Source organism: Paroedura picta, chromosome 4, assembly GCF_049243985.1.
Source record: "Paroedura picta isolate Pp20150507F chromosome 4, Ppicta_v3.0, whole genome shotgun sequence".
Classification (NCBI taxonomy): domain Eukaryota; kingdom Metazoa; phylum Chordata; class Lepidosauria; order Squamata; family Gekkonidae; genus Paroedura; species Paroedura picta.
This window is the reverse complement of record NC_135372.1, coordinates 71,544,232-71,568,649: the sequence shown is the minus strand read 5'-3', so window position 1 is coordinate 71,568,649 and position 24,418 is coordinate 71,544,232. Positions and strand designations below refer to the sequence as shown.

General features: G+C 41.2%; 1 protein-coding gene across 3 annotated transcripts in view; it reads right to left on the bottom strand.

Annotated features, from left to right (window-relative positions):
- The window catches only part of NEGR1 (neuronal growth regulator 1), a 719,159-nt gene that overhangs the window by 142,555 nt on the left and 552,186 nt on the right, over positions 1 to 24,418 (bottom strand). For all 3 annotated transcript variants that reach the window (XM_077333337.1, XM_077333338.1, XM_077333339.1), the window contains exons 5-6: positions 20,000 to 20,120; positions 9,669 to 9,820 (exon numbers count right to left, since the gene is read on the bottom strand). In XM_077333337.1, coding sequence (XP_077189452.1) covers positions 9,669 to 9,820; positions 20,000 to 20,120 — 273 coding nt within the window. The remainder of the gene's footprint in view (positions 1 to 9,668; positions 9,821 to 19,999; positions 20,121 to 24,418) is intronic.

The following is a 24,418-nucleotide window of genomic DNA, read 5'->3' as shown; positions in this document are numbered from 1 at the left end:
ATCCCCCAGAATTATAGCTCATCTTCAAATTACAGACATCAGTTCTGCTAACAAAAATGGATGCCTTGGAGAGTGGCATTTATGACACAGTATGCAGTTGAGGTCCTCTCCAGGTTCCATCCCCAACCTGGATCTAGCAACCCTAACTCCCCATCCCCTGCTGATGGTATCATACTGAAGTGCCTAAAGTAGGACGTATTCATAGAACCAGTAGCCAGATCACTGCATGCACGTTCCGAGCCTAGTTCCTATATGGCTACATTCTTATGTCCACAGGGAGGCTCTGACCCCCCCCCCAAAAAAAAAGTGCCATCAGTTCATTAACCCTTTACATAGGCAGCCAGCTCAACAGTTGAAGAGTTAGCAATGACAGATTTCAGGCCGTCCTCAGCAGTAGCATCCGGAGAACCAGCAGGTCCACATATTATTGAGAGGAAATAACCTGTTCCTGCCTTTTACACATGAATGAGCACCAACAGCCATTTGTGCTGATGAATAATGCAGGAAGTGCTAAGTGTTCCGTCTGTGACTGTTCCTATACTGTTTAAAGAGACATTCAGACCAACAGAACCTTTTCCAGCCTGATATACAAATCTGGTTTGCAGTAACTCATTGAACAAGAAATCATAGAAGCCATGTTAAATGGATTATTGCTGACATGAACAAGACAAATACAAACAAGATTAAAAAATCCAATATACATTCTAATTCCGGTGTTTCATAGTGATAGCATTGGATCTTTAGAACAAGTTAAATCAACATAAATCAATGCATCAGAAAACCAAAACTCTAGTCTTTTGGGCATCATTAGATAGGCATTTTACCTGTATATCTGGTATTGTCTGGGGAATAAAAGATGTACTTTATTTTTAAATTTAAATTAAGTGGATGGTAAAAAATAAACATTGTTATATATGTGTATATGGTATCCAGACAGTAATCTTTTCTAACAAACTATACCCTCCTCAATACATTTAATGTTATGTATCTGTACTCTGTAATCTGTAACCATTAATAAAGCTGATAAGGAGTGCTGGGAGGAGCTGGGACTCATTGCCTAACCACCAATCAGGTCGGCTGCCCCATTCCTGATTGGCTGCCCATCTAATGAGTGGCCAATCAGGAAGGATGTCCCGCCCCTGGTTGCACCCTCCTTCAACCTCTTGGATTTGGAAGAAGTTCGAGCTTGGTAAGCAGGAGCTGGGAGGAAGGGTGGAGGGCCTGGGACTGTGGGCCAGCGGGGGGAGCCTCTGCCTGGGCGAGGGAGCCCCTGCCATTGCTTCCACCTCCCTGAGTAGCTCCATCCATGATCTTTCCAGGCCGTGGTAGAGCTGCTGGGGCAGCAGAAGGAGAAGTGGGCTACCCCTCCCAGCACTTCCCCCCACCCCGAAAAGATCCACCAAGGCCTCTCCAGGCCTTCTGGCCTGCCTGTGTGTGTGGCCTAGCGCCTGTTGTATTCAGAGATACAACTGGCTTTTCTGCTGGTTTCATAATATGTACCATTATATCACTGAAAGGTATTTATATTCTTCCACATTAATCTCATGTTTGTTTATCAATTAAGTAAATGTCAAAGGCACACTGATCATGTATAGGAAGCACTCATTATGTTGAACAGAACAATATTTATTCTATATGATGATGCTAAGTGCCCATTTGGAAATTTGAACCTCACATTAAAACTGTATGTGTAATTATACCAATAGATGTTGTGTTCTAATCACAGAGGCTTAATTAAGATGTTTATTTTAAGCAGTAAGTTTTTTTGTTTACAATACAGTTTAAGATCATTTCCAAAATCAGCTGTGCGTATTGGTGCCTCCATTACCAGATGTACCATTCAAATGAATGTTCTTCTGCAGAAAGAAATGAGAAAGGCCATATGGAATTGGGGGAAAACTGGGGATGTCTTTCCTGGAGATAACCCATCTACTCTAATGACTACTGAGTCAGCTAGGCTGATGTCATACTGAGCAATAAGTAGCGAATTAACATGCAGCATAATAGCATATAACTATAGCAATTGCTTCACAAAGGATATCACCGTGTTTGTGTCACTGAGACCTTTTCTGCACAGGAAATTAGGCCTGGGCCAGCACTAATCTGGTTGCGGGGCTAATCCCCACTTACAGATGACATCAGTGCCAGCAGGGCTTGGTCTGGCCCTGGCCCAATTCAGGCCCCCCTTTGCCCTACAGCATGGGAACACAGATATCTTTGCATTCCCTTTTTTGCACAGATCACCAATGGGGTCTAGGTTGGGGCAGGCCTGTGTAGAAAGTGAAGAGTCAGGCCATGCAAGTCCAGCTTCTCCCCTTACATTGCACTAGTGCTGTAGCACTCGATTTAGAACGTTTTTTTAAAGTGTGAGGAAGATTGTGCAGAAAAACGTGGGTAAAAATGCAGGACACAGTTGAAATGGCCACATCACTTCAGAGACGGTTCGTTAGCAATGACATTCACTGTAAGAAACCCCCATCCCTGTACCATTTTACTTGGCACTGGGCCAACAATGCAGTCATATGGATTAGAACAATAATGTGAAAGGGGCCTGCATACTTGAGGGACCGCCTATCTCCTTATGCCCCCCGCAGGGCACTTCGCTCTGCGGGTAAGAATCTGCTGATGATCCCAGGACCCCGGGAGGCACGCCTGGCCTCGACAAGGGCCAGGGCCTTTTCGGTCCTGGCCCCTACCTGGTGGAATGAGCTCCCTGAAGAGCTGCGGGCCCTGTCGGAGCTCTCTGAGTTCCGCAGAGCCTGCAAAACGGAGCTCTTCCGCCAGGCGTTTGTCTAAGGCCGGGTGATGGCCCGGGGCTAAGATCGGACCCCTCTCCCCGGAGGGGGGAGGCCAGTACTAAACTGACCTGGTTCCCTAGAGTGTTCCATCCTATGCCCAATTATCCTCCGTTCCCTTCTGCTCATCCAGTGGGCCTGTACGGGAATAGTTTTAATCGCCATCATTGTGACTTAGTCATTGTTTTAATGGGGTTTTAATGGGGTTTTAATGGGGAATTTTAATGGTTAATATATTGTATTTGTATTAAAATGTTGTGAACCGCTGCGAGCCGGTTTCCGAGAGCGGCGGTCATACAAATCAAATAAATAATAATAAATAATAAAATAATAATAATAATAATAATCACTAAATCTAGCACTGAAATATCCGAGCTCTTAACATTACATACTGATAGGAACTTTTGAACATGTAATAGATCTATTAAAGATAATTGGTGGCATCGGTATCTATTTTACATTACCATATTAAATCTAAACTATTACATGAAGAAGAAGAAGAAGAAGAAGAAGAAGAAGAAGAAGAAGAAGAAGAAGAAGAAGAAGAAGAAGAAGAAGAAGAAGAAGAAGAAGAGTTGGTTCTTTTATGCTGCTTTTCCCTGCCCGAAGGAGGCTCAAAGCGGCTTACAGTCGCCTTCCCATTCCTCTCCCCACAACAGACACCCTGTGGGGTGGGTGAGGCTGAGAGAGCCCTGATATCACCGCTCGGTCAGAACAGTTTTATCAGTGCCGTGGCAAGCCCAAGGTCACCCAGCTGGTTGCATGTGGGGGAGCGCAGAATCGAACCCGGCATGCCAGATTAGAAGTCCGTACTCCTAACCACTACACCAAACTGGCTCTCAATTATTAGTAAGTAAATTTAAGATGTCTGTGGTAAGTGCCAAAAAAACGTATGTGACAGCAATATCTATGACATTTGCTTGGATAACAAGGATTCTGAGACCTTTTGCGCATGAGGATTAAAGGCCGGGCTGGCACTTATCTGGAAGTGGGGCTAATCCCCACTTCCACATAATGTTGGCACCGATCTGGCCCTGGCCTGACCTAATTCAAGCCCTCTGTTTCCCCATGGCAAGGGAATGTGGATATTTCCATATTTCCTTTTTTGCCCCGGGTGCCAACGGGATCTATATCAGGCTAGCCTTGTGTGGAAGGGGAAAAGTTTGGTCTTCCAGGCCTGGCTCCTTAGCCACCTATGACATCCCAGAAGGGACGAAAAATGCCCCCGTCAGCTCTGTGGCACTTCTCTGTGGCGTGGACCCAACTGGGGCACTGAGAAAATATCCCCCCTTGCCACTGCAAAGCATGGTCCAGCAGGGAAAATCTTCCCCCAATTTGGACCCAGAAAGTGGTGGTGCTCTATCACAAAGAACCAGTGGCAGCCTGGAGTGGCAGCCTGTTTGTAATAGGCCCAAATGGAGCAAAAAAAACAAAACAAAACAAAAAACGGTAATTTGCTCATCCCTTTTTTCATCTGCATTTCTCCCAAAGAATTAGTCTTTAGGGAGAATCTTTATAATGATCTTGGGAATGATCTTCTTAAACACCTCCTTCACTACTGGCCTGCCTTGTTAATGCTGGTTCTACAGAAGGCCTGGCAACTCTGATTCCTATTGGACTACAACCAAGAATGTTCTGGTCATAGAATATGGCAATTAGGTTTTTTATACCCTTAGCTCCTGTGGTCTGAGGATAGATAAAATTCCACTTCATCACCCAGGACATTTCCTCAAAGGTTATCTCTTCCAAATGCAGTGCTTTTGAAAAGTGTTTTCCCCCCTGCTTAACACAGTATTGTGGGACATGTGTCCACATTCTGATATTTTTTGGCTTTTTTCTGACCTTTCTCAAACCTGCTTTACTCTGAGGTTTTGGGAAAGATCACAGTAAATCCTGGATGGCTACTGTGTGGGTGGGGAAATTTGGATTTTCTGACCCACCTGGCAGCCATTCTATTTCACACACACCAGGAGACTTGTCATGTTTTTTTTTTAATCAACCATAGAATATCATTATACCAATATTATGTTGTAACAACAGATGTTGCAGGTTCTCTGAATTTTCAGCTTTCATTATCCCTTTCCTTTGAAGACATAAAAGGAAAAAGATGTATCTTCACAAGGGAAGGAGCTAGAGACTACAGGAAACCTACCATGTGTAACTCCTGTTGCTGCTGTACTTTATTTGTACCCACATTTGCAATGGGAAAACCATAAAATACCATCCTCACATGGAAACTACTTACGATTTCTAGGAAAGAGCAAGGGCAGTGTTATTTGCTTCCTTAAGACCCCCTTCATTGCTGGCCTGCCTAGTTAATGCTGGTCATACAGAAGATGCAAGAAAAATTATCAGGTACAATTTGTCAACTACCCCAAAAATGGATTTTAGAAAATAATCCTTCTCAGCATTTCTTGGTGTTAGAGATTTCAGAATACTATACTTCTCTTGAAGCAGCTATTTCATTTGCCATCCTGCCAATATGAACACTGATTGTACAGCTCTTTTCATTGCTTGTTTTAGCAATAATATTTTTCTCCCTGGTTTTGTGGTTGGAAACAACTACAAAAACACACATTTGTCCAGATTTCAGGCAATCCCACAGACTCATGTTCAGAGAAGTGCTTTTGTTTTAAGTTGACATCAGACTAGTTTAGAAGCAGAGTCTGCATATTTAAAGGAACCTTAAGTCCTTCTTCCATTGTCTGTCTTTAGTTCCTCTGCAAACAGAGCCTTTTATCTCCAGTAGATACTTTGCTACTGCCTGCTCCATTGGGAGAATGGGTTTAATGAATCATAAAATGCTTGCTTTTACTTATAGCAATGACTGCAATTCCTCCTTTTCTGTGAAAAGCCAGCCAAATATGAAATTGCAACATGCTTGATGTGGACCCCTAGATGGCAGGATGGGACTATCCATTATATGTACCCCTATGGTGAAAGTGATATGTTGCTCACATGGTTTCCAGCCCATTCTGAGGACACAGAAAACAGACTAAAACAATATATTTGGAAGAGGTTAGAGGAAAGATTTAGACACAAATAATTAGAATATTGCAATTTCCTATTTTACTCTTGGCATCGTGAAACAATCTGTAGTATTTTGTTTTTCATTTCCACTGATCATGGTTTATGTCGCGGTCTGCCACAAATCGTTCATCAGTGTTCCAGGCAGTGTGATCGATCAACCAGAATGATTGAAAAAAGGCATCTGCAACATGTCTTCTAACATGCAGACTCTCCATTCTTTTGCCTTAAAGCAGATATTATTTGAATTGACTTCATCAATTCTTTTTTATCCTTTAGTCTGTATTCTTCCAGCTATATGTGGTTCTCAGTGAGCACTCATCTAGTCATTGATCACCTGTTAGTGCCAAAAATACTAGATCACTGAGTGATTTGTATCCTCCCACACTCAATGGCACTGCTATTGTGTGGTACTATAACTCCTCTGAGAAAAGAATTCCTTGCAATACTTTTTAAAATATTTCGCATTCCTTTTATACAAAGGAAAACATAGGACATGATTGTTTGTATTCTTTCTACTTGTTCCTGTAGTCTCTTTATAGTGTAATTTTGCACATTCTTGACATCCTATTTAGCAACCTTATGCTAAACATGTAATTAGATTTTTTAGATTGGCAATTATTTTGTGTTTGTTGCATGATCTGTTATCTTCTGCTAACAACACTTGAGCTCACTGAAAACTCTCTTTTGTTTATATGTTGATCCAGATTAAAGTGAACTGGTCAAGAGCTTTCAACTCCCTTTCCTTTATTCTAAGGGACTATGTGAACAGCTTCTCTCATACTTGAAGAGCACAGTTCCATATAGAAACACAATGAACTGTGAATGATTCAAGATAAGTCAAAAGAGTAGGAATACTCTGGGGTCCCTCATTCATGTAGATAAGAGAACTTAAAGGTAGACACATTTGCCTAAAGCTTTTGTGAGTAGAAACCACTAGGGATTAGCATGATCTGCTTCACAAGTCAAAATTTGGCATGAACTTTGTCCAGTTTGTATTCCTTAAGCGAATGTCTCAGGAAAACACCTTCCCTGCACATTTATCAGACTTTTGTTTAGTTTGGTTTAGCTGTTTGGGCCATTTAAACCAAACAGCTTAGCAGGACAATTCCATCCATCAGCTGTTAGGTTTAAATGCTATGAAAGAAAAAAAAGGGGAACAAAAACCCAAACTGAAAACTAAACTAGGAACAAAGCAGATGTGTTTAATGGCATTCAGCCATTTAAGGCAGGAACCCGAAAATTGAGCAAAAAAGAAAATAAAATACAACTACTTATTACCTAGTTTACATATTTAGGATTAAAAACTACATACAAAAATGTCATTAAAAACTTACAATCAAGTTTACAGTAACCAAGATGTTACACGTCCAATTCGAAAGAATCACATTAATGGTTACATCAAAACACCCCAAGTGTTATGACCCCGAAGGCCTTCATCAGTGGTCACAATGTATTTTTATCAGTTTCAGGACTCATATGCTAACTGTCTGGCCTTCATAGATATTTTTGCTAGCATAGTTATAGTTTATGCACGTGTAAGATAATTGTAACCACTGAAGAAGTCCCTCAGGTTGAAATATGTTGAATCTTTTGATGTAACGTGTAAACCTAAATGTGATTCTTTAAAATCAGTTGCTGGGTTAAAGTTTTTATTGATATTCATTTATTTAGTTTTAAATCCTAATTATGCACACTAGGTAATAAATAGTTGTATTTTATTCTATTTTTTGTTTGCTCATCCTTCAGGTTTCTGTTTTAAATGGCCGTGAGCCATTAAAAACATGTCTGTTTCACTCCCACCTGCTTCAAAGTGGGGGGAAAGCAAAGATTTAACCTTTTCTGGGTGATTCATCTCCCTTTCTCCCAGCTGCGGAGGAAGGGGGGATCTGAACTAGCCTGTTTTGTTTGGGGAAATTCCAACTCAGTACAGGGGCTGCCCCAAACCTCAAACTGACCTGGAATTTTTAGGTTTTTGCCCATCCCTAGAAACCACATTATCAGATGCATGAGATGAATCACATGTCAGCATATTGGTATATATGCATACAGAAACACACACACACACACATACAGAGAGAGAGGTAAAAAAATGTAAACAAGAACACCTGACTACTCTTTGTGGCAGTTATTCTCATCCACGAACATGAGGACATAGACCAACAGTCTCTGTCTCATCAAACATAAATAAAGTGCACCTGGGTGTCATATAACTATGAGATAAAGCGTGATGCAGGAATGACTTGCATCGGTGTTCAGCTGCCAAGCCAGCCATGCATACACTGGGAATGGCACATAAGGCTGTGTTTCTGGATATACAACTTGAACTTTTTGTCCTAGGAATGAGTTCACACTGAAAGCAGCCCTGGGGTGTCATTATCTGCACTGCCTAAAACCTTAGAATGATGAAAAAGACACAGTCTTCCTAATTTTTCCATATGTGGCTAAATCCTTCTCTGGAAATGCAGAGTGAGGCAGCTAATTAGCAAGGATGCTGAGACAGTGGGGATTTTGCCAACGCTGAGGTGTGTCATCTTTTCCACTCCTGGACTCAGTTGCTCTAGGGCTACAGCAGGGCTTTGTGACAGAATCATGATAAAATCACTTTGTCTTTATATAGCAACTGCAGCTCTGCAGGGGAATAAAGATAGCTGGCCAACAGAGGTTGTGTATCCTTAGTCAGTATTGGCAGCTTTTCTAATTACCCACCCCAACCGCTCAATTTTTTGTTGTATCTTCCAAATGCATTACCAACATTTTATTTATTCATGCACATTTTAATTAAAAAATCAAAGTCTAATTTTAAAAATATGGTGAGCAATATTTTTCATCAGATTCCATTTATTGTAACATTTGATAAAATATGTCAGTAGATTACTTATCCTCAGCTAATTGAATTATAAAAACAATTATGCGCGGAGGAGGATGTTGCAAACGGATACAGCTCCCAGAACACAGACACACATACCGCCGTGCAATCAATAACGGATTCCTGTTGGCAAACTCTTGCACACCTCACTTATCTACGGTGCACTTATTACTTAACTGTGCATACTGCGGTTGCTCATCCAAACAATATTGGCTTAGCAATCTCCAAAAGTTCATATCCAAAGTCCAACAAATGGTTAGGGAGGATACAGCCTAAGGCAACCTCACATCCCTTCCTGTATGCACCACACAGATTATATATATATCAGCAACGAATCACATGTTAAAGAACATTTCAGACAGGGACAACATACTTCTAACGTTCAGCTTTTGTAAGCTGGTACCATGAATTAATACCATTTATAAAAACAATGCATATTTATGCAGGATCTGTTTATAGAAATGGATGCCTGCTGAAAGCTTCAAAAAGGTGCTTTGCTTATCCATGTGCCCTGTACGTTCACTATACAGGGCACATTGATGAAAACTGTGTCATGGGTAAAGATCTGCCTCTCTGAAGTTCTTTGCTTTATTCATTGGTGGCATGGATGGTGGACAAGGGTAAGGCTTTGCACTGGAGAAACCATTCCCCAGAGGATGCTGTGGCTTATATCCTGGCTACCCTCAGCATGTTCAACCCACATTGCATGGTTATGTGTGAACCAGCCCTGAGACAGCCTTATTTTAATCATATTCACATTGCACTCTGGTTAATCCAACATGAAAAAGGTTTCAGCCAAATGGAGCCCAAAACAATGAACCAAATTTCTCAAGTGTCTACAACGCCATTTCCAGCAAGAGTCACAATTATTTTGAACAGCCCGCACCAGGAACACTGCTACGGTTTTGTGTTCTTCAGGACAAAGGCAAGAACGACAACCCAAACATAAGCATTTTTCACCATTTCTGTTGACTTACGGTTAAGAAGAAGGCTGGCATTGGTTGTGCCTAGTTTGTTGGCAGCGACACATGTATAGTTGCCAAAATGCTCCTCTGTCACATTGTTGACATTTAAAAGTGATCTTGAACTATAGCTTTTAATAGTAATCCCTTGTTGTCCATTGATCAGTCTGGAAGGGGAAACAAAAAGGAAGCCAGTTCCAGTTAGATGCCACACACCAAACTGTTTGCATTTGGGTCTGATCACCTTGCAAACTTGAATGAGATTTTACCAGAGTGGGAAGGAAAAATGCAGTGGTCGTAAAACCATTAAGTAGTGCTGGCAGTGTCTTACTTTGGAGAATATGTTACTGCCATACTGTCCCAATGGTTATAAGTAATGCTGCACATGTCTCTGATCACATACTGTCATTTCCTCTATACCAAATAACATTTGCAAACTGCTTTAAAATTCAGGGAAACATGAATAGTGGCTTGATGGAGAAAAAGTGCTTTAGAACAAGGGGCGTGAGAGATCCCACTGCCTTTGGGAGTATGATGCAGATGAAATGCTAGTTTGTGCCAATGTGCTGTGCAAAACTAGGCCTAAAATTAGATTAAATCCTTTCTTTCTTTCATTACCTAATGTCAGGGAGCAAACCAAGATGGGGGTGATATAGCTATATTTGGGGAACGTCTAGAGGTGGGGAAAAAGGCAGACCACAGACACGCAGACCAGGAAAGATTCCGGGAGAGGGATGCTTGAGCAAAACAACAAGCAGAGTCTTGGCAAAGAAAAGGAGCTCTAAGCAGGAGATGCTGAATTAGCCTGCAGCAGCAGAGTCTTTTGCTTCCTTTCATAGGAGGCTACACCCAAAGGAACTCATGGCTTCACATAGGGTAGAAAAGACATCCACATCCTTAAAACTGAACATGTTATTAATTACAATTTTTTTCATTCATCATCATAATCATCAGGAAACCAATTGACAGAGACTATGATCATTACTAAAAACCATATGGCACAGATGGGATTTAAACTTGATGTTCAGTCCAAGGTACTATAGACTTATGTTTTAGGTCAGTGATAAATGTCCTGTCTTCCATCACATAACTTTCTGTTTGGTTCTATTACAGAATCTTTTGTTTTGTTTTTCTTCTTTTGTGCAAAAATCAGCAATACTTACATCAACCCACATACCTATTTTGAATATACATGTTCGGCTTAAGATCAACATGCTTTTGCGTATCATTTCATGCTGATCCTATCACTGAACCTCTACTAATGCCAGTATTGATGCTAATTTTTCTTGCTTCCATGGCAAATCTTCACTTTTATCTAATGGCTCTTGTTCTTTCCATTAGTATCCCTTTGAGTTCACAAAAGGGGTGTATATTCAACATTTGTCCTATCTACATCCAAAATAATGTTTCAGTTTATAACAGGCACTCCTAATAGATGCAACTAATCCACAGTCTTTGGTTTCATCTTCAGTTTCCCTATCAAATTAGCAGCTAATGATACATCAAAGTTAAAGGAAAGAAAGCAGTTGGACACATTTCAATCTTTATAGAAATCCAAGGTATGTCCAAAACAGTATGACAAATGATGAACATCCCTCTCTTGTTCATTCAGAAGAAAGTCCCATTATATTAACCAGGTTCCTAGATGAGTGTGTATAGTATAGCTGAAAAGGTGAAGGATTATAGTATATTTGAGCAGGATGCCATCAACATATGATTTCCATAGAATGCTCACTTTTTCTCACCTTCTGGACTTAAGGAATATAAGTAAACTCATTTATACTATCCTTAAAAATGGCAAAGAAGAATGAAAAAGTCATTTTCTCTTATCACAGGGCAAAATATCTAGCAGGAATAAAGCAGTACTTTCTGCTTTAGCGGCTGCACCCATTCCCCACCCCCATTTCTTACAGGCGGCTTGTACCTCATCAAAATATAAATGTTAATAAAGTCAGCAGTTGCCTAGAATTGTGTCAGTAGGGATGTATCTTTCTAGAAGTAAAACTCTGGCCGATTCCACATGAGGTTATTTTCTCCCAATGGTAGTCATGCTGCTGGTATTCACACCTGAAACACAGATTTCAGATGGCACAGGTTAATTGAATTTCCCCACCCTTGCTAACCGTGGTTTTGGTTTCATACCAAATGTAGATTGCTTTGCTCTCCTCCTGCCACTATCACGCTGTCCTCATGATTCTTTCCTCACTTAAAAAAAATGTTTGCATGTGTAGGGCTGCTCAAAAATAGTATAATAGTGCTGCCAAGTTATCGCCACCTCATGGCAACCCCAGCAAGGGCTTTCAAAGCAAATGAGAAGCAGTGGTGCTTTGCCATTGCCTTTTTCTGAAGACTCTTCCTTGGTGGTCTGCCTTCCACATGCTGACCTTGATTAGCTAGAGAGACTCAAGGAGATGAAGCTATGCCATACTATCTTCCCTTCCACTTCAATATTACTCTTTAAAAAAACCCTGTAGATTTGCAAAGTGCTCCAGAATAGCACAATATTTGGATCTTTTGGTAATACTGACTCCTGCAAGGTGCCTACATTGAAAAGACTAAATAGTTTATTCTTTGGGGGAAGGTGTGTGTATGTGGGAGAGTGGGGGAGAGAGAGAGAAACAGAGAGACAGACAGAGACAGAGGGACTTTTCAAATGTTAATCTGGACAGTAGAGAAAAACACGTGCTACTCACATTGCCCTGTGTATGCCCTATCGTCGGATCTTGTAAGACCTTGGAAGCCATGACTGGCCCTGGTTAGTACTGGGACATGATCAACTAAGGAAGTTCCGGGTCTTGGTACAGAGGCAGGCAATAGCACACTATTTCTGAGCATCTCTTGCCTTAAAACCCCCAACAAATTGCCATAAGATAGCTATGATTTGATGGCAAATCAAACAAATACGACATTGCCCTGCCCCTCCCCCCATTTCAGAAGGAAGCAAAGGGGCTGTTTCTTTCCATTCCAACATACAATGTACCTTCCCTTAGACTGTTTATGCACTGGAGGTTTCATGCCGGTCTGCAGGCTGGAGTTTTAGTCGTGGCAGGTTGCCCCACCACTTCCTGCACCCACATGGGGGAGCATTTGGCCCGTTGAACCTCATCCATCCCCAATTTGTGTTCTTGCATGGAAGCTGGGGCAGTGAAGTTCCCAGTGCATAAATGGTCTTATAGGCACACAAAAAGGATCACTTCAACAATGTCACCCTGAAAAATATTTTTACAGGTTTTAGGAGAGCACAAATAGAGTTGCTGAAATGGGGGTGGGTCTTCTGTGTTGAAGCAGCCCATATTAGAAAACCGAGTGCACTGAAACCTGGGCCCTGGACCCCAGGGTAAATCACGGATGATAGAAGGGATTTCTGTTAGTGAAGTAGGACTTTCTTGCCTTGCCATCTCCTGCTACTGTCAAAAATGCCCCCAAATCCTGCTCCTGGAGGTCAGAGGACCTTGTTCCCAGAACAGCATAAGGGGGGAATTTGGAGATCTGCTGCAGAAGGAGTAACCGACAAAAGAAACAACATGAAAGAGTGACGTTAACTCACTTTGACTTGACATATACAAAGAAAGTAGTAAGTACAAAGAAAATAGTAAATATGAAGTAGAGTACAACATGGCACATGTAGCATGTGCTACAGGCTCCATGCTTTGAGGGGCCCTGCATATCGCCTCCCCCTCCACCTGCCATTTACCTCCCAGTACCAAGAGGAGGAATATAAAAGAAGCTGTGGAGTCCTCTCCAAACTAATTTCTATGGTGGCTGATACAGGTAGCTGATACTGCTTTAGGACCTTCAGCTTCTGATGGGATGTAGTGACTGGAGGGGGCCAGGGAGTCTCCACCTCCTTGTTGCTGAGTGCACAGGAGATTCATTCCTCAAATGCATGCTCTTTGCTCCTGCCTGCTTGGCACCAGAGTAGCATGCACACAGATATATTTATGTTTTGTGCGGTCCAGGGGAATAATAATAACAACAGCCCAAGCTGACCACCTGCATGCCAGATACCATCCTTGTGCTAGAAGCCAGGATGGCTTCTCATGAGCAAGTTTCTTCCTTCAGGTGCTGCTGTCTCTTCTTTCCTTGCTCTGCTCTCTCTTCCAGCAGTAAGTAATGGCTATATTGCAAGCAGTATGCTCAAGTGTGTGTGTGGGAGGGGGGAGAAAAATCCCTTCCCCAATTTTCTTTACAAGATCACTGTTTGTGTTGAAGGATTTGAGCCTATTTGTGTTGAAGGTTGAGCCTTCAGGGAGGGCGGTATATAAATGTGACTAAACAAACAAACAAACAAACAAATAAATAAATAAAATTTCCTTAAAGAGTTTTTTGCATCTCTCTGAAGCAGCAAAATAATTTAGCTTTAATCATGGCAAATTTGATGTCAAATTTCAAAATTAATCCTTTCCCCCCTGTATTAAACAAAGTGTGCAGGTACACGAAAGCTTCTACCTTGAATAAAATTTGGTTAATCTTAAAGGTGCTACTGGACTCAGGGTTTCTTTGAACTAGCTTGTTCTGACACATGGCTGTGTTGAAGGCAGTGTCATCCTAAGCACGTTTACCCATAAGTTCAGTGGTGCCGACTGCCAAGCTAATGTAGATAGGGTTCTTGGTCTTGAAGACATGTAGATTGACCATAACTAAGCTTTTGATGAACCGTTTGAAATCATCTAGATCCAAGGATCTCATGGGTATTTAGGCTCCAGCCCTCCTGGAAGGGGGCAGTCTCTCCTGGAAACTGCAAGGGGGAAGGCTTCAAGATCCCTTCTCCAGAGAGTGCCCTGGTTGCCCTAAGAAGAGGGACAGAGCCTGGCCTGGCCACAAGTGAAATTATGGGAGGCCAGAGAAGCAGCCAGCAAGGAGCCTCACCTCCTGAAGTGCAGGAGGCAGATGGTGAGATTCGGTTGTGACAAAGGGAATGTGTCCTCCTCTTCGGTAAGAGAGTGTAAGGAAAGAGGAATGATTTTTCACTTTTTTATTTTATGCCGTATGTGTTTAAAAGTGCTGTCGTTTTATTTCATGTCGTATGCTGGTAGGATTGTTAATTTAGAAATCTAAAAGTGTAAATAGTTCAATAAACTTGACTTTTTGGTATAAAAAAGTGACTTGTTTTCTGGAACACTTAGTCTCCCCCATTTGGGTAGTGCTGGCACATTGGCAGTGCCAAGGGAGGAAATCAAGGCAAAACTATTGCCAACTAACCAGGCAGGCTCCACAGATTTTAACCACAAAACTCTAGGAAACTTGCTGAGGGGGTCTCACTGTCCCTCAGGAAAAATGATTCAAGTCAGTGAGTGGTGGCAATGATGCAGAAGAAAAGATAGGCACCACCCAAGGAAGAGGGTGGAGGGCTGGAAAAGGGCCCACAGGCTTGGCATCAGTTGAGCAGGAGGCCCATTCCATCTCAGAACCTAACAAAACCAACTAACAAGGGCCCTGCTCTGGCTTTGGTGCTACAGGCCCCATGAATCCTTGAACTGGGCCTGGTGAAATGACGTCTATGGTAGATGGAGAAACTGCTAGGAAAAGTTAATATACTCTTTCATATCACTTCTCTGTTACAACTTGGATTGATCTAGGAGGTTTCCTTCCCCCCTTTTTTACGTAGACTTCCAGTCTTGTGAATATTTAAAATATACTGCCACTTAGCATCAGCTATGCCATCCTTTTGCGCCAGGCACCCATTCAAAGAAAACATGAGACAAGAGCTTGGCTTGCATGTGAATGATTCTTCTGCAAACCCATCCTTACTCCAAACACAACCAGCATCTCCTACCAGCTTTGTTTATCATTGCCAATATACAATGTGCCAAGAGATGCTCAAACCCATCTCCCTCACCTGGTGTGCTGCACAACCACCACCAGGTTTGGAAAGGTGTTGTTCAGCATCAAGGCCTACCCCTTCCCAGCCATACCCCAGTGATGCACACTCCTGGACATGCCCTCCAACACTTGGATGTGCTTGCTTGACCAGCCTGCCTGATCCCTGCCAAAATACTTGTGGCCTACACAATTCATGACCAGGCCTATTTAACTGGTCTTCACCCTGACAACATGAAGCAGGTGACAAAAGACACCTTCCATGGCTAATTAGAGGGAATCCCCCCCCACACACACACACACATACAAGTCCAGTGTGGCTTCCAGTGACGACTGGCTAATCCCATGTTTTCTGAAGGGAGGGCAGGTGAGAAGAAGCCAGCAGCAGAATCCAGCTCTGAAGAGGCACAGCTGAAACCAAAAGCGCCTCCCCATTGGCTGACAATCCATTTTAATTACCCAATGAAGCTTTGTGCCTTCTTTGACTCTTAGCGATCAGGGCAAATTGCTCCCCAGCAATAATGTCAGCAACTACTCAATTACTCAAACGTAAGGAGATTCCAGATGTATATTTCTTGATTGTTGGAAGATAGACACGACACCATTCAAGATTCCCTAGCACAAAGAGCTCTAGGCATAGATGAAGAAGAAGAAGAAGAAGAGTTGGTTCTTATATGCCGCTTTTCCCTACCCGAAGGAGGCTCAAAGCGGCTTACAGTCGCCTTCCCATTCCTCCCCCCACAACAGGAGCAGCATCTGATGCCTGTCTTGCCCAATCTGAACATTCCTCTTTTAGAACCATTATTACCAGGGCACGTTGTAACCATATGCAGATATAGGAGAAGTCTAGTTAAATGTGAAAATACTTAGCTATGCTTGATTACTCAGAGAATTGCTTATATTTCATCCTGAAAGCAGAACTCTTGCTTATATAAACAAGTTACCATTTAATTTTGATATATGGAGGCAGCACATCATAAATCCATGGGAGAGATGCATTTCCCCCCCAGCATTCAGCCTGAAAATTCACATCTATCAGTATTAATGGTATAGCTGCATATTGATGATTTAATATTTTACATTACATTAATACTTCCATTTTTTATTTAATCACTACACAGTTCTGCATGTAAAACAGATTTTCATATAAACATAGGTTCCTGAAGCAGTCAGCTGCACCCTAAAACACACACACACAGACACAAAATGAATCGTCCTTTTCAAAATCCAAAAAGAAATATGCTATTTCTGCATCTGGCAAGTGAACATTTGTACCCCTATGCATTTTAATTTTGAACAAGTTTTCTAACCTCTTCAACCCTGTTTAATCCACCATGTGATTCTCTTCAACTACTTCAGTTTCAGTGGTATCATTTTCATAATACCCATATTATGTAATTCACTAAGGTAGAAGCTATACTTCCCTGGGAGTAAGCAACATTGAATAAAATGGGGCTCATGGCCAACTAGATTTGCTTGCAGCTCTTCCCTACATGCATTTTATTTTCAGATCCAGTGTGGCATAGTGGTTAGAGTGATGGACTAGGATCTGGGAGATGAAAGTTTGGGAGACTCTGCCATGGAAGCTCACTGGGTTACCTTGGGACAGCCACATACTCTTTGCCTAACATACCTCCCAGGGTAGCTGTAAGGATACAATGAAAGAGAGGAAAACACTGTAAACTACTTAGGGTTCCCTTTAGGGAGAAAAGAACGGCATAAATGTAGGAAATAAATCATTTTTCATTACTGTTAAAATTTTAAATAAATTCACAAATTGTGAGTTGTAAACAATGAATTCAGGAGTTCTCCATTGCAAGCAGTGGATTTATGAATTATAATGAGGCAACAACAATAGAGAATGATGATTTGATTATATTTGGATTTATTATATACTTTTCCACTGTTGTTGGTTAAAGCTACTTCACAACACTAATGAACATGATCAGAAACATTTATGCATTTTAACCAGAATTATGACAGTAAGATAGCTCATACTTTTGTGCCAATCTATACACAGCTTGAAGTTAAGGTTTACAGATAGTATGCTGTATAGCTATGTATAGTTTATATGATATGTTGCTGTAAGTTCCAATCATATAATTTAGGGCCATTCTGCACAACTTAAATGTACCTTTTGTAAACACTATAAATTTAACTTTCCACATGACATAAACAAACCACAAAACTCACGGCAAACTCCAGCAACAATCAGAATTGTATGGTGCTTAAGGGGAAATCCAGAAAAGTAGATTTCCCCTGAAAAAAACGCTACACTTCTGAGCACAAACTGCAACATATCAGCGAAAGACATGTGCGTTCTCAAAATAGCGGTAGAAAGAATGTCCCTCCCTAGCTCTTGTCCCACAGCTTCCGTAGACGCGATTGCCATTCCCCCCCCCCTTAAACCGGCGAAAGCAACGAATAAGTGAGGCTTCTTCAGCTAAAGTCCCTCCACAGAAGTGCTTAACAGTAAAACAAAGCTCCCTTCTGCAATTGTCTTTAAAGTTTCCGAGCACAATACAGCCCCCTGTTTGACACTGTGCGTAATTTCGGCCAGAAATTGCTCCCATTGGGGAGGGGGGAATTTTTTTTTTTACTTGAAGACCATGTAAACGATTAAGTGCCAGCTCCTACACCAGCGAAAAAGGTCTTTCTGAGACACTGAATGAACAAAGATTCGTTGCTACTGGTGTTTTCGGGTTTAAAAAAAACAGTTTTTAAAAGGAAAGGGGCTTTTCGGGAGCATGAACACAACAGTTCATTGGCTATTCTGTTTGATTGATGGCCAGGGGCGGGAAGAAGCACGTAAAAACATTGCCTCCTTTGTTGTGATTCCAGCGAGACCGGAAACCTGTGGGGTATGAATAGACTGCTACTCGGACTTCAATATTCCGCTAGAATTGAAGGTGTGCGAAATGACCAAAATTCCTCTATTAAATATAGTGTTTCTACATACTGCAGACATTTCGCAACATTGGTCCTTGTGCGGAATGGCCCTTAATGTGCCATGTTTATACCCATGCTTTGCTTCACCATTGTTTTTGATCTTGGGTTGATCTTGAGTTGGTTCCCATTTTTGACAAGTCAACACCTGCATTGTCTAACGGTTGTCTCATCATGTTGATTATATTGACCTATTTTGTATAATTCACTTTGAGACCAAGACTATATATAGTGTAAATAAATAAATAAATAATGCAGAAGGACATTGTAAATGTTTATCCCTCAAAGTGCTAGTTTTCATGAAGTTGTTTTTAGTACAAGAAAGAGAATTCAAAAATTCAGTTTCTCTTCTTATAATCAGAAGACATACTCTCACACTGCACATTGTGTATAATGACTCTTTGCTGCTTTCAGATCACTGTGTATCTGCATTGAATTTGAACCTGTCCTCTATCGCAGGGATAGTCAACCTGTGGTCCTCCACATATTCATGTACTACAATTCCCTGCAAGCAATCATGTATCTGAAATAATAATCACCTAATTCAATAAAGTTTCTCATCCCAAAATAAAACTGTGGAAAGTCCCCAAAACCCTTAATTATACTCACTTTGTTTCACCTAGGCCTCTAATTTTTTTTAAAGTGCTTTCTGTATAGAATGCATGTGAGCTACAATATATGAACAAATTGTGTGTAAAACAGAAGTGCCACTCATTTTCCTGAATATATGCTTTTCCAAGTCACATTTAAGGAATTATTGACATTTCAGAGAAAACATTTTAAGTGTATGTGTTTGTGTGTATGGGTTTTTGGTCTCTCTACAGCAGCATTTACAGGAACAGAGGATTAAACTCTTATTCCAGAGATAATAGGCACGAGTGGTTAACATCATGCATCAGCTTGAGCCTGAAGGAACATCTATCTTTAGTCTGATATTGGAATTCATTAATGATATTATAATGTATTAGAACATTATCATGGTTTGAGTTTTTCACTCTCTTTGAAATGTACATCACGTTTGTTTTATAAGTTTTAATGGGATGAAGGGGGTTGGATCCTGCCACTCTGTTCAGCTAAGTGTGGAGAGTTCCTTTGATGAAAGAAGTTCTGGTGGGAAAGCTCTTGAGGTCTCTTAGCTTAGTGGAATGGGAAGGATCCGCCTCAACATTTTTAGTCAAGGCTTTTACAGAGCAGCTCACATGATGCCGAAAAAAAGCACATTGTCACTTAAATCTACGCTGTGCAGATTGTAAATATCATTTCTGCAGAATTATACCATATTATTTGATTAACCCAAATTAGTTTGAAATACCCAGATGACATGAGTTTCTGGACCAGATACATGCATTACAAGGGAGAACTGTTTTTTGTTTTTTTGTTTTTTTTACAGTTTCACAATATATATCAAGGTAGGTTTTGTAGAAATGGTATTTCTAGGCTAATATATTTGGAAAACAAGAGCAATGCAGGTCTGATTGGTTTGTTCCTGAGATAACAAAAAATATAAAATAACACTATGCAGACTCCAGAGAAAAGCTTCCAAATTTCAGAAAGAATGTGGATATGCTCTACAAACTTACTTTCTTTCTCCCTTGTACCATTCAAAGGCTGGAGAAGGAACACCTGCACTTTCACATCTGATGAACCCAGCCCCTCCAAGCGTCACACCGCTGGCTTTGATTTCCTGGATGGTTGGGGCAACTATAAAGACACATAAACATTGGTTAGTGAATATGATTTTATATGCATATATAATGCTTCTTAGTATCCAGAGCCAACTTTTAAATTAGAAAAAACCCTGAAAAGAAAGTCAATGTTATTTTCTATGGAAAAGCAAATGTTTTCTATTTTGCTGATTAAAACAAAAATAATATACATTTTTGATTCTTCAGTTTTTATTGTTGGTTTGTAGGAATATTTGACAAATGTACATGGTGTATGGCTATTGTATTCATTTGTTCAATATATGCCATGTATAGTATGTATGTGTGAGACAGAGCTTTTGTTTATGTAAGGTTGAGTTCTTGAAATACATATATTTTATGGACAAAACATGGAATGAGGAAGCAAAATGTTAAATAAATTTGCACAAAGGAAAAAAATTAATTTTCCAAGAGTCAGCTTGGTGTAGTGGTTAGATGCGCTGACTACTATTCTGACGAGCCAGGTTTGATTCCCCACTCCCCTACATGCAGCCAGCTGGGTGGCCTTGGGCTCGCCACAGCACTGATAAAGCTATTCTGACTAAGCAATAATATCAGGGCTCTCTCAGCCACCCCTACTTCACAGGATGCCTGTGGTGGGGAGAGGAAAGGGACGGTGATTGTAAGATGCTCCGAAACTCCTTTGGGTAGAGAAAAGTGGCATATAAGGACCAACTCTTCTTGTTCTAATTGTTCTAATAGTTTTAGTTCTTCTTTGTAACAAAGTAACAATCAAGTTTCAAAAGACTCTTCTGGACATAAAGAATTGTTCACCATAATGCAGTATCCATAAATTAACTTGCATAAAATAAGAGTAAATAAGCATTGCAACAGACTCAATGGTACAGACTTCAAGGAAGGGAGCTGCTGTGGGGGGGGGGGGGGGGAGCTAACCAAAGGAAAGGACTGTGATTTTTCCTGTAGTCTAATGATATCTCTTTTCATGAGAGGTGGAAACCAGTCCTCAGTGAGGGTTGATCCACCTAGCTCTAAACCAGTCAAAGTCAGGTTGGCGTTTTTTTGGAGGAACAAACTGAGTTTTAACTGGATGCCAAAGAAGAATCTATGCATCGACCCTGACTGACTCTTGGCCTGTATACCCACCCTTTGGCTGTTCCTTCTTTCAGATAAGGATTTTAAGTTCTGTTATTTGGAGGAAGATGGGCATGAACCTAAAAAAGGCAATTGAGGATTTGGGATGGCCCCTGGATTGAAACCAAATGGACTCGACCCAAACTAAATCAGTCCAGCAAATTTGGTTCCCCTTTCTCACAACTGGGAGAAAGGGGGCAAGGATCACCCTGGAAGGGAATTCTCCTGACCTTGGCTTGCCACTGCCAGGAGAAAGAGGATGGGGATCACTCAGGAAGGGGCTTCGTTTCATTTAACCCTTCGGTTTTGCTCCTCCCCTTCAAAGTAGCAGTTTTGCTCCTTGCTTCTTTGAAGGGAGGGGGAGCAAAATCAAAGAGCAGGAGAACAAAAGCAAAAAATTATCTGGCTATCAGTTATTTAAACCAACGAGTGAGTATTGGGCCCACACTATTCAGCTGTTAGGTTTAAATAGCTGGCCCCAAACAGCTTAAGTCAACTGTTCACGGAAGGTGCTTTCCTGAGCATTGGTTCTCAAGCTCCAAACCAAATTTTGGATGTTTGTGCCCATTCATACTATTAATTATTTTATTATTTCATTTGTTTCTCCTTTGGTTGAAATTCCAGTGTGGAACTGGGGAACAAAACACCAACCGGGATATAATTTGTAAGTGCCTGGAAAGGCCATTGTGGCTGAGATGAGAGAGCACCTTACTCGAGTGGAACTTTTGACTAAAGTTGCCAAATTATGATACATCCAGCAAAACACTAGGTGACTCAGATGAGAGGGGAGAATGCCCCCCGCCCCTGCTCTGTGGTGGGTTTCAGCATAGGATGAGTCGGTTTGGGGGAGACCAAGCCTGTGCACCGGTCTCCCAATTTTACAGGGACTCCATAAGATGCTGTGACAATACGGAACCCAGGTCATGGTGGTGGGTAGGGTTTGATGGCTGACTCACATTTCTGAGTAGCAGCAGAACTCAGCAAAGGCTAATGCCCAATGGGTTCCCAATCATCTGCCACCTCCTGTGGCTCAACAGGCTATGGGGGGGCAGGGATCCAGGCGGGCTTACCAGTGGAACCCTGTGGCAGTGGCAGTGGCCTGCTGACATAATGGGATGCCTTGTGTCTGGCAATCACAAGTAGGCAGGGTCCTTTTCCCATATTGTGTCCCACTCAATATGGGAATAATTTACTGGAATAAAGCTGTGGCCAAGTTTATGCCAAAAGAATACTGTTGCTGTGTCCTCCTTGGGGCTTGGCAAATGTCCCTTTGCAAAACAAACCCTTCTTATGTGCCTCTGAGAGCAAGGTAAATTTCTATGTGTAGCTCAGGGATGAGCTGTCTACTACCGCAACTGACCAATTTAGAATAGCTACAGATTAGAGTTTGATCCTCCTCGCTAATATAGGCTGATGAATCAAGCCATGCATATTCATTGTTGTGACCATTAAGTAGTACATCTCTGATTTCTTTCTCTTTTATAACTTATTGCATTTGTTGATGCTACTTAAGTGAGAAGAAAGTTAGTCCTTAGTGTTTTAACCTTATCATGGACAGAAAAAAAAGAGAGATTTGATGCTTTGGGCTGGTAACTGGTTAACCCAGATTGAATGGCGTTCATAAATGAATGTTCTGAAGTTTAATAGTATTTCTAACGACAAGTCACATTGTCCTAAAAATATAAATGCACACAACTTTCACAGCGGATTCAGTATCCCAAATATGCATTTACTAATTACTACCAAATCTCTTTCATAAAAGTATAAAGTAAAATTCTATATAACTAACAGAACAAATTACTGAAACATAGATGAAGTAATATTTTACCCCAATAAAATTGGTCAAGACAAAGTTACCTCAGTTTTTCAATCAATTTTTTCTAGGGTAAAATAAATCATAAATAAAACATAATTTAAGGATCTAAAAGTCTGCCAGTGAAAATGTCACAGAACAACAAAGTGTTATAGTCACTAAACCTTTTGGCTAAAAAAAAGCAAAAGGTGGGTAGTTATCCCTGATTCCAGGACAAGGCATCTAGAAAATGTTATCCTTAATAGTATTAAGTAGCATTAACCAACACAGAAAACAGAATGGCCAAGCAATTATAATATTCCATCCCAGATTTCTTGTATGTTTAATTTAAAAAATAATTTATGCCCAATGAAAAATAATTATGAGTAAGACTCAACTTATAAATATAAATTCATTTTCCAAGCCATTTTCAATTGTATCTAATGTTGTCACAGATGTGTTAACTTTTGGCTTCTTATCACTCCCATAATTTCATAATCACACACAGGGACCGTTTACGCACTGGAGGTTTCATGCCAGGCTGCAGGTTGAAGTTTTAGTCGTGGCAGGTTGCCCCACCTCTTCCTGCACCCACACGGGGAAGCATTTGGCCTGGTGCACCACATTTGCCCCCAATCTGTGCTCCTGCATGGGAGCTGGGGCAATGAAGTTCCCAGTGCATAAACGGTCAAGGTTCTGTTTGCCATGAAGAGAAGGTATCATATTTTGTTATCAACTTCCTGAAGAAGAAATAGTTTTATTACAAGGAGATGCTTAAAGAATCTTGGCCAGTGCCATGTACATTTTATATGCCTATTTGGAGCAAAGCAACATAGTTGCAAGATATTTAATTGGGTATGAGTAGAAACTGACACCAGTCCCCTCTGCCCCCAAAGCAGTATAACAATGGATTACCTATGGACGGATAACAGATATGTTCAGCTGTGACATAATCAATTGATTCAGAAAGATATGCAGAGCACCCATTTCAGAACATCCACATCCACCCAAATTTCAAAGATCCCAAGGAACAGGGGACAATTCAAATGTACAGGAATCCCTTCCTTTCTATTACAAATTTAGTGGACTTAAGCAACATGCTCAGTGGAAAGACTTAAGAGCCTCTTGTGGCGCAGAGTGTTAAGGCAGCCGTCTGAAAGCTTTGCCCATGAGGCTGGGAGTTCGATCCCAGCAGCCGGCTCAAGGTTGACTCAGCCTTCCATCCTTCCGAGGTCGGTAAAATGAGTACCCAGCTTGCTGGGGGGTAAACGGGAATGACTGGGGAAGGCACTGGCAAACCACCCCGTATTGAGTCTGCCATGAAAACGCTAGAGGGCGTCACCCCAAGGGTCAGACATGACTCAGTGCTTGCACAGGGGACCTTTACCTTTACCTTTACCTAAGCAACATAG